Source organism: Oncorhynchus kisutch, unplaced genomic scaffold (assembly GCF_002021735.2).
Source record: "Oncorhynchus kisutch isolate 150728-3 unplaced genomic scaffold, Okis_V2 scaffold2519, whole genome shotgun sequence".
NCBI lineage: Eukaryota > Metazoa > Chordata > Actinopteri > Salmoniformes > Salmonidae > Oncorhynchus > Oncorhynchus kisutch.
Window position 1 is genome coordinate 17,105 of NW_022264464.1, and position 11,221 is coordinate 28,325.

An 11,221-nucleotide genomic window follows, 5' to 3' on the forward strand; every position below is an offset into this window, starting at 1 on the left:
CTGTGAATGCCTTCACAATGTCAAGTAAATCCAGAGAAACTACTGGGGAGCCTTTTTTGTGAAGCTGGTGAGCTTTTCCAAGCCTTCTGCTGCAAAATGGCTGCCTTGACATCTCGGAATACATTACGTCCCGCTGGTGTGTTTGCTGGTGTTTTGATTTGTTTGGCGCGTCAGGTTTTGTTTGTGTAATCATTTTAATATCTTACCCTCCTCATTTTAATATCTTACCCTCCTCATTTTAATATCCTACCCTCCTCATTTTAATATCCTACCCTCCTCATTTTAATACAGACATTCATTGTCACGTCCTGACCTTAGTTCCTTTTTTATGTCTCTGTTTTAGTTTGGTCAGGGCGTGAGTTGGGGTGGGCATTCTATGTTTTGTAGTCTAGGTTTTGTATTTCTATGTGTTTGGCCTGGTATGGTTCCCAATCAGAGGCAGCTGGCAATCGTTGTCTCTGATTGAGAACCATACTTAGGTAGCCTGTTCCCACCTGTGTTTGTGGGTAGTTATTTTTCCGTTTCAGTGTTTGCGCCATTCGGGACTGTTTGGTTTTCATTTTGATTCTCTTGTTCTTTTGTATTCAGTCGAATTAAATTATATTTTGGATACATACCACGCTGCATTTTGGTCCTCTTCACCTTCTTCAACCCACGACAGCCATTACAGAACTACCCACCACAACCGGACCAAGCAGCGTGGTAACCAGGAGCAGAGGGTTCTGGACTCCTGGACATGGGAGGAGATTTTGGACGGAAAGTGACCCTGGGCACAGGCTGGGGAATATCGCCGCCCCCGGGGAGAGCTGAAGGCAGCCAAAGCCGAGAGGTGGCATTATGAGGAGTTAGCATGGCAGCGCAACAGGCACGAGAGGCAGCCCCAAAAATGTATTGGGGGGGGTCACACGGGGAGTGTGGCTAAGTCAGGTAGGAGACCTGAGCCAACTCCCCGTGCTTACCGTGCCGTGAGGCGCACGGTGTCCCCAGTGCGCAGGCATAGCCTGGTGCGCTACATCGCAGCGCCTCGTATCGGCCGGGCTAGAGTGGGCATTAGGCCAGGTGCTATGAAACCGGCTCAGCGCATCTGGTTTCCAGTGCATCACCTCGGCCCGGGGTATATGGCACCAGCCCTACGCACGGTGTCCCCAGTTCGCCAGCACAGCCCAGTGTGGTCTGTTCCACCCCGCAGCACTGGCCGGGCTACGGGGCACACCAGGCCTCCGGTGGCAGCCCCACGCACCAGGCTGTCTCTCCGTCTCCTCCCTCCAGGTGCTCCCTCCTGTCCAGCGCTGCCAGAGTCTCCCTCCTGTCCAGCGCTGCCAGAGTCTCCCTCCTGTTCAGTGCTGCCAGAGCCGCCCGTCTGTCCTGAGCTGCCAGAGCCGCCCGTCTGTCCTGAGCTGCCAGAGCCGCCCGTCTGTCCTGAGCTGCCAGAGCCGCCCGTCTGTCCTGAGCTGCCAGAGCCGCCCGTCTGTCCTGAGCTGCCAGAGCCGCCCGTCTGTCCTGAGCTGCCAGAGCCGCCCGTCTGTCCTGAGCTGCCAGAGCCGCCCGTCTGTCCTGAGCTGCCAGAGCCGCCCGCCCGTTCTCTTGTACTTTTGTATTCAGTCTCATTAAATTATATTATGGATACATACCACGCTGGATTTTGGTCCTCCGATCCTTCCTACTACTCCTCCTCGTCAGAGCTCTAGGATGACACACATGACATCCTACATATAGGGCCTTTTACTGTTACTATAATGTCATCTGTAATCAGAAACGGATTCTATTTTCAGTAATCTGCTGAACGCTGGCTGTCTGAGACTGAGAGCACAGGAAAAAAGGAAGAAAATTAGAGGTTAGACAACCCTTTAAAAGAGGGAGTGAGAGAGAGGCGCGAGAGAGAGAGAAGTAGAGAGAGAGTGAGGCGGTGGGAGAGAGAGAAGAAGAGAGAGAGAGAGAGAGAGAGAGAGAGAGAGAGAGAGAGAGAGAGACTGTTTCTCTGGTCTAGTTCAGGCAGTTCTTTTCTCTTCTCAAGGCTACCTGGATATTACTGGATGGTACTGTGCACTGCAACGCTAGCCTAGCTCTCTCATCCTCCTCTTCTCTCGTCTTCCTCTCTGCCCTGTACGTGTGTTGGGAAGGTGCCTGTCTCAGGTGCAGACATGGCCACCTCTGTGCTCTCCAGGATTATTCTATGTCTGGCTATATCTCTGTTTCCGGTATTGACAGTGACCAGCCAGGATGTCAACCTAGGTGAGTGGACGGGGCTGCACTGCATGACTTATGGTCCGACTGACAGATGATTGTGTTGATTGCTATTGCTTGTACTGAGTGATATGAATTGCTCATGTGTTTAACCTTTTGTTCGATATTTTTTTTTTATTGATTGATTTAATTGATTTAATAATTAGAAGTTGTAGGCTGCGTCAGGCGCAGACGACATTACAGATGTCACATTGAATTGAATAATTGATAAAACTGACCGTGTCCAAGAGAGAATTACATGGCTATCAAAACGTCATGCCAGGGTAAGCCTACACCAAACACAGACCAGGCTATCAAAACGTCATGCCAGGGTAAGCCTACACCAAACACACAATTCATTGGTATTTTTTGTAGAATTCACAATGTGGAAAATGAATGGCGGAAAAACCCTGTTTTTATGGGTATTATGATGCGTCCACTGTGGTGGACTGTTATGATCCTCTTCGGCAGGTAGATGGCAGGTGGTCAAAATTGACACATCACACACAATGCAATTTAAAAACTACAGTAAAATCAATTACTACTATATCAACCCTATCAACAGCACAGAGGTGCCCGTTTAGGAGTCGCCTCATCAAAGAATACCTCTAATCACACCTCTAATCACACCTCTAATCACACCTCTAATCACACCGACACACTATTTCTCAGATATTATTTAAGTGGCACCTTAAAGCTTTTCTCTGAAGACAGTTTTCAGGTAGCTTGGTAACCCGTTCCACAGAACTGCAGCAGAGTACAGGAATGACTGTTTTTCCATGGAGATCTTGAGTCTACAGGGAACACATTTTGTAAAAGTCCCTCTGGGAACAAAGGATTAGGGTTGCAGAGCTACCCGTAATATAACAAAGTTACTGGGATCTTCAGTGATCTATGGCAATCTATGGTAGCTTTGGTGATTTATACTTCAATACTAAAAAATATATATATTCATATATAATATATATTTTTTTATATCTGTGCCCATATTGTCCATGAGTTTCTAGTGGATAGACCACATGGTTCAAGAGAAAAGAGCATAATTAATGAAAAAAGCCTCTAACCAACTCTGTAACTCTTCCAACTATTGTCTTTTTTCACAACTGCCACCAGTTTGGCCACAAAACATTTACAACAAAGACATATTGACATAGTAAAATAAATACAAGTGTGTAAAAAGATGTAAATAATATTTCATGCTGAAACAACCCTCATTAAACACAAATGATATTCACTAAGGTTTATATTTCAGATGTTTTACAGTTTTGTCATTCCATTTTTTTTATATATAAAGTCAACTTATTAGACATGTGAATGTATATATATATATATATATATACTGTATATATACTGTATATATATTTTACATGTGATAAGCCACAAAAAGGCCCCTAGATGTCATCTGGTAAGATTCCATATATTCCTTGAAAGTTACCAACATTCTGTTAGTTTACTGGTAAAGTACTCGAAAGTTTAGAGTAATATACCCTACTGCTGCAACCCTTCTCAGGATAGATCAAGCATGTCAATGAGAGGATGCAACACTTTTATGCGTTTGATACTTTTATGTGCCTTATTGAACATCTATAGGTGGTGTATAAGCAACGTTCATATTTCCTTTCCTATCTTTCTATTTTTTTCTTTTCTTTTTCTTTCTTTTTTGTGTTCAGTTTGTGTTCAGTTTGTGTTCAGTTTGTGTTCAGTTTGTGTTCAGTTTGTGTTCAGTTTGTGTTCAGTTTACACGCCTCAATATCACAATTATTTTCTCACAAATGAAATATAAAGTACTAAAATGTGTCTTATTGTTTTACTGTAGGAAGTGGTTTGTTTTATAAGTACCATGATACCTCTCACTCACAGCAGGTTCAGTCCAGTTTACAGGCCACCCAGTCTCTGGACCACGTTGGCCACGTAACCCTAACCCAAAAAAACAGAAAATAAAATCAACACTTTAATGGATGCTATTTTCTCATTGTTCATATTGTAACTTTTTACAAGAGAGTAAATAAAGTGTTCAAATCAAACTAATGGGATAGGTTCTCTCAGAGATGTCTGGATACAAACACACAATCATGGATAGAATCCATATTTTTATTTGGTTTTTACAAGGCATGTCAGTTAGGAACAAATTCTTCTCTACAATAACAGCAACAAAAATACATCCCTCGTGTTAAAGTGGTGTTGTGTGCATGACTGGCTGGCTGGCTGACTGGCTGGCTGACTGGCTGGCTGACTGGCTGACTGGCTGGCTGACTGGCTGACTGGCTGGCTGACTGGCTGGCTGGCTGACTGGCTAGCTGGCTGGCTGACTGGCTGACTGGCTGGCTGACTGGCTGACTGGCTGACTGGCTGACTGGCTGGCTGGCTGGCTGACTGGCTGGCTGGCTGACTGGCTGGCTGGCTGGCTGACTGGCTGGCTGACTGGCTGGCAGGGCTATTTCAGTGCAAGGCTGAATGAAGGGTTGTAGAGCGCCATGGCCATAATGATGTGGGGACGGACCAAAACAGGCCACTGATTTTGGTTAGGGGTTTGCCAGAGAGCGACCGAACACACCCAGTGAAACGATGAATGCTGGGTATGAATATGCTTCATACTGTCGGCATCCACAAAGCCCATATCACTTTAGGAGTATGCTGTCTTTGAACAGCGAAGATGGTTTCTCTCCTTGTCGTTTTGTGTCTGCTTGTGTAGCGACAGGTCAATCAGGTGATAAGTAGGCCTAACTTTACCTGCCACCTGGGCCCGGCTTTTTAAAAGTTATCTGTCCAGATTACATCCATCGGATAAGATGAAATGCATAGAAACAGAATGAATAGAACGGGAGTTCCCATTCAAGTCAATGATTCGTCCTATTCATTCGTTCTATTCATTCTATATCTATGTCTTTAATCCTATCCGATAGGTGAACTCCAGGTAGATAAGGCCCTGATGACTGGTGTTAGCTCAAACAAGCAACCTGAGTTCAAACCCAGTAGGTCACACCTGCTGCTCGGGGGTTTAGGCCTATGTTGCTATAGAAAACGTCTTAGTGTAAAAAGTCACAGGTATTGTGTAGTAAGGGTGCTGCTGAGGGGAGGACAGCTCACCTGGAAACCATGTGTTTGATGTATTTGATACCGTTCCACTGATTCCGCTCCAGTCATTACAACGAGCCCGTCCTCCCCAAGCCACCAACCTTTTGTGGTGCATTGTTTGAGCAGATTAACGCTACAGTGAAAAAGACATGAAAACCATACTTTTCAAAATGTTCCCCCATGTTCTTTAGCTGTAACACAGTATACTATTGGACAATATGTGATAGTGCTTGATAATATAACACCAAGATCACTTTCACCTGACTTCACAGCTGAGCAGCACAGTGTCATGAAGGTCAGTGTGTAGTGGGAAGTTATAGCAGGCGGCCATATTGGATAATTAACTGAAGAGGAACAGTGTTTTGGTCCATGTGCAAACCACAAATGGATTCAATTTACAGTAACCACAGGCCTCACTTTTATAGTGATCAACACTCTGAATATAATGGGTTTAATAAGAACACCCTGGTTGGTGAAGTCAATATACATATTATTGATTCATTTACATTATTCACTTGGGTACAGCTGACTTAATAATGTTACACCATTTTGTAAATGGAAGTTGGTTCATATGATGAAGCGTTTAGATTCCATGGCTGTGGAGTTAGCTGGGTGTGGCCTCTCATGGCTGGCCCAGAAATACAGCCCAGCCACAGGCACATGCTAAGCATAACCTATAATATAGGCTGCTGTGGTTTTCCCTGAAATAACTCCTGCTTTTGAAAAGTAGCTTCTCTCTTGGGGAGAAGCTCGCCCACATAATGAGTACTTAGAAGTTATGTTTTTCATATAAAACTGGCTAACTTTATAAAAGTGAGATTCCGCAAGGATACTACATATAGTACTGCAGCAGGTGGTCAGTGTTTCTCCTAGTTTCACTCCCTTAGTTTCCAACAGAGGCCCCACCACCCCGCCTAGATAATGCCATGGGAGGTGCTTGGGTTGTTTCTTGCTTCCAGGCAGCATCTGTATTGGAGCGATGTTTCCCCGATTCACAGATGAATTGTGAAAAGAGCTTCTGTTCTGTGTCATCGTGCTTGTGTATCATCTTCCTCTTATCATCAGGGAATGATCTCAGGGATCTCATTGAAGTGGGAAGAGCAACGTAGGCACCTATTTATAAAGGTACAAAATAACATCAAGCCCAGAACCTGAATGGAAAGTCTGATTTCTTAGTCTATATTACTGGTTTGGACTTACATGACGTCACTGTCTTACTCAGTACTTATGTCGACTATATTTAGATGTAGGCCTAGAATTTACAACTTCAAATGACAAGTGGGGAGATGTAATTTTGCTAAGTAACGTAATGATTTATAATGACGAACTTCCTATTTTGTCATAGAAAATTGTGAAATTGCTCTTATGGTCAGCAATCGTCCTACGCAACTACATCCTTGGTGTGAGCTTCTTCCAACACTCAGAATTACACATGGGAGGAAAAACAGTTAACAATGAAGAGCTTCACTGAAAATGATAGAAACATAAAGAGTAGGTCATAAAGAGTAGGTATGAGTATGTCCTGACCTACTCATAAAGAGTAGGTCATAAAGAGTAGTTATGAGTATGTCCTGACCTACTCATAAAGAGTAGGTCATAAAGAGTAGGTATGAGTATGTCCTGACCTACTCATAAAGAGTGGGTCATAAAGAGTAGGTATGAGTATGTCCTGACCTACTCATAAAGAGTAGGTCATAAAGAGTAGGTATGAGTATGTCCTGACCTACTCATAAAGAGTAGGTCATAAAGAGTAGGTATGAGTATGTCCTGACCTACTCAAAAAGAGTGGGTTATAAAGAGTAGGTCATAAAGAGTAGGTATGAGTATGTCCTGACCTACTCAAAAAGAGTGGGTTATAAAGAGTAGGTTATAAAGAGTAGGTATGAGTATGTCCTGACCTACTCAAAAAGAGTAGGTCATAAAGAGTAGGTATGAGTATGTCCTGACCTACTCAAAAGAGTAGGTTATAAAGAGTAGGTATGAGTATGTCCTGACCTACTCAAAAAGAGTAGGTCATAAAGAGTAGGTATGAGTATGTCCTGACCTACTCATAAAGAGTGGGCTATAAAGAGTAGGTATGAGTATGCCCTGACCTACTCATAAAGAGTAGGTCATAAAGAGTAGGTATGAGTATGTCCTGACCTACTCATAAAGAGTGGGCTATAAAGAGTAGGTATGAGTATGTCCTGACCTACTCATAAAGAGTAGGTCATAAAGAGTAGGTATGAGTATGTCCTGACCTACTCATAAAGAGTAGGTCATAAAGAGTAGGTATGAGTATGTCCTGACCTACTCATAAAGAGTAGGTCATAAAGAGTAGGTATGAGTATGTCCTGACCTACTCAAAAAGAGTGGGTTATAAAGAGTAGGTTATAAAGAGTAGGTATGAGTATGTCCTGACCTACTCAAAAAGAGTAGGTCATAAAGAGTAGGTATGAGTATGTCCTGACCTACTCAAAAGAGTAGGTTATAAAGAGTAGGTATGAGTATGTCCTGACCTACTCAAAAAGAGTAGGTCATAAAGAGTAGGTATGAGTATGTCCTGACCTACTCATAAAGAGTGGGCTATAAAGAGTAGGTATGAGTATGCCCTGACCTACTCATAAAGAGTAGGTCATAAAGAGTAGGTATGAGTATGTCCTGACCTACTCATAAAGAGTGGGCTATAAAGAGTAGGTATGAGTATGTCCTGACCTACTCATAAAGAGTAGGTCATAAAGAGTAGGTATGAGTATGTCCTGACCTACTCATAAAGAGTAGATCATAAAGAGTAGGTATAAGTATGTCCTGACCTACTCATAAAGAGTAGGTCATAAAGAGTAGGTATGAGTATGTCCTGACCTACTCATAAAGAGTGGGTTATAAAGAGTAGGTCAGGACATTCTATCCTGTTAATGTGTTACATTCTTCATAAAAACCCTAAACTGAACACTTCACACATTGGCGAGTTCATGGCAAGTGAGCTATACTTGATTGAACAGAATTTTGGACGTGTTCCTAAACACAATGACACCAACACCACATTGTCCACATTATAGTAAATGTGAGATGGTCCCACTCTGGGACAGTGTTCTCTCTCTTCAGTCTGCCACCTAGTGGCCATAGAAGAAACACACAATTTACAAGGCTAATAATTTAGTCAAATGGACACTCATCAGGTCACATGGTCCTTAAAAACTCTCATCCCTCATCAGGCCTCCTAAACATCCCCTTGATTCTATTTGCCAGAAATGATCATTCATGCTTTTTGTCATCTCTGAAAATCCCAGAAACATGGTGGTGTTGTTTCCTGGTGTTATTGTAGAGGGTTATTCTACCTCTTACCTCATATGGGTTGAGGACATAACATGTAAAGATATGTGTGTAAATGCTGTTTACTTGCTGTGGCAGGGAACGAAGACAGCTGTGCCGAAAACGGCAAAGTCTACAGCAACAACGAGATTTGGAACCCGGAGCCATGTAAGATCTGTGTGTGTGACCTGGGGACTATTACCTGTGAGGACATCCGATGTGAAGACCTAGCCTGTAAGGAAACCAGCACCCCTGAGGGAGAATGTTGCCCTGTGTGTTCTGAGGCCGCAGGAACCCAGGGCCAGCAGGCTACTACCTGGGATAATCTGCTACCAAAGATCAAAACGGGTGACTACATTCTCACCACATTACATTGATCCATGTTTTACAGTTTCAAGTGCCCACTAAGAGAATTATTCCTCATGGTCATGATGGAATGGTGTTCGATTAATGGTGTTGTTACATTTCTTACAACATTCTCATTTCAGACTCTCTACATCCTCTCAGTTCTCTCAGTATTTTCTAATAGGACCTACGTCTGATTCATATTCTGTTCTTCAATCTCCATGACTCAGTAGACGAGAAGAAGGATGAGACCTGCAGGGACAACGGGCAGGTGTACGCCCACAATGACATGTGGACCCCAGAGCCGTGCAAGGTGTGTGTGTGTGACAGTGGAACCACCATCTGTGAGGAGGTGCAGTGTGAGATGGTGGGGAACTGTGAGAAGGTGACCATCCCTGAGGGAGAGTGCTGCCCCGTGTGTGACAGCTTCTCCAGCGCTAACAGGAGGATAGGTGAGATATATATGTATATATACATACATGCTTAAACATATATATGAATTATATGTCTAAAGGGCGCGGCTCACATGTCTACATCATTACCTCAGATGAACTGTGACTGCAAGGTGTTGCATGGAAACCCAAGTGTGAAACGTAGCGATTAACTTTGGATTCCCTGGAGGTGTCTCACTGACTGATGATAAGAGGGGAAAACATACTAGATTTCATAGTGTTTCAACATATAACACAGTATCAAGTCATTGAAGATCACATGTCAAATTAAGGATGAAAGATCTACGTTAAAATCTGATTTCTTCCTTTCCCTTCCTCAAAGAAATGATGGCGTTCAAGGTGAGTAATGATAAAAGATATTCTCAATCTTCCGTTTTCCAATTTTTACTTGGACACACCCCTGAATATTAGCCTGAGTGCCCGTCTGTTTGTGTTGTCACGCCAGCTCCTTGTCACTCATTGTCATACACGTATTTGGCTTGACATGAGCAATGGGGTTGGTAAGAGCACAAACAGATCTGGAACCAGGCTACCTGAATAGCTGAGCTGATTGTCACATTGTTATGTGATGCATTTGATTTCCAGGGTCAGAAAGGCGAACCTGGTGATATCCCTTACGTAAGTCTGTGTCATACCTCTCAGAGACAGCGCATCTGTTAATTAACAATTAATGTGACTGTTGACACCTATTATGACAACTGTTATCAAAAACATCATACTGTCACTTTTATAAGTTTTTGTTGTTTTTTGTTTCCAGGTCGTGGGCCAGTAGGTCAACCCGGACCAATGGTGAGCACTCTGTAGACATTATTATTTGACATGATTATGTTAGAAGTTTCTCTTACGGGTCATCGTTATGGATGGAATTGAATCAATGGAACTGTACCAAAGACATCAAACACATGGATACAATGTGTTTGACTCCATTCCATTGATTCTATTCCAACCATTACAATGAGCCCGTCCTCTTATAGCTCCTCCCACCAGCCTCCTCTGGTATACTGTATAGAAGTTTGGCTGGCCACTCCCCTCCTAATTTTCAGTCAGATTCCCTTTACCACACTAGATGGTACTATAGAGTGTCAGTAAGGAGGGTTAGCTGATGCTACTACTGCGGTCTCTGTCCACAGCTACAGTGGGAAGACACTACTGCTAGTGTAAAATATCATGTGAAGTGATGATGTTTCTTGTTATCTGTGTCAATGTTTCAGGGTCCTCCCGGAGCTCAGGGGAGCAGAGGATACACTGGTTTCAAGGGCAGAAAAGTATGTCTAACACCATGACATTTACATCTAGAGAAGCGTGTTACAATACTGCGACTTCAATGTGACCGAGGACCAACAAACTATCCTGAGATAACTCACTGCTCTTCAGTACCTTCATATGTTTGAATCTGGTAGACATGTCAAATCATCTCTCTGTAGTAGTGACGTTCAATACTGTCACTCATGTGTTTGCATATGTTTCCTCAAATCCAGGGTTTACAGGGCCCAGCAGGCTTCGACGGGGGAACCAGGAGTCCCAGGGAACCCTGGTGAGCCAGGATCCCCCGGCCAGCCCTCACCACCCTGGGGTGAGTTTGTCCCGTCTGTTCTCCCCAGCCCGACACTTCACTGGTGCAGTCTGTAACCTTCATTTCTGGTCAGAAGTGATTTCCCTCCTACACTTGTTAGTAAACTGACTGAGAGGGTTGGTTCTGGAAAAAATTCTGCCATTTTGTCTTTTGTTTAGCTTTTTGGACGAATGTACTTGCTGTACCTGAAATAATTTCACCCCAAAACGTCAAGTAAGTAACATGAAGAGACTTGGGGCTTGTAGGGATAGCTCAGAGCTTC

The 11,221-nt window shown here is 43.5% G+C and overlaps 1 protein-coding gene across 1 annotated transcript; it reads left to right on the plus strand.

Annotated features, from left to right (window-relative positions):
* Positions 1-1,739: 1,739 nt before the first annotated feature.
* Positions 1,740-10,959, plus strand: LOC116370375 (collagen alpha-2(V) chain-like; the record flags this gene model as incomplete). The annotated part of the gene is made up of 8 exons (XM_031819739.1): positions 1,740-2,232; positions 8,689-8,937; positions 9,168-9,386; positions 9,709-9,725; positions 9,972-10,004; positions 10,144-10,154; positions 10,598-10,651; positions 10,865-10,959. Coding segments are annotated over exons 1-8 (769 nt in total), but the record flags the coding sequence as incomplete, so codon positions are not given.
* Between the last annotated feature and the right edge of the window lie 262 nt (positions 10,960-11,221).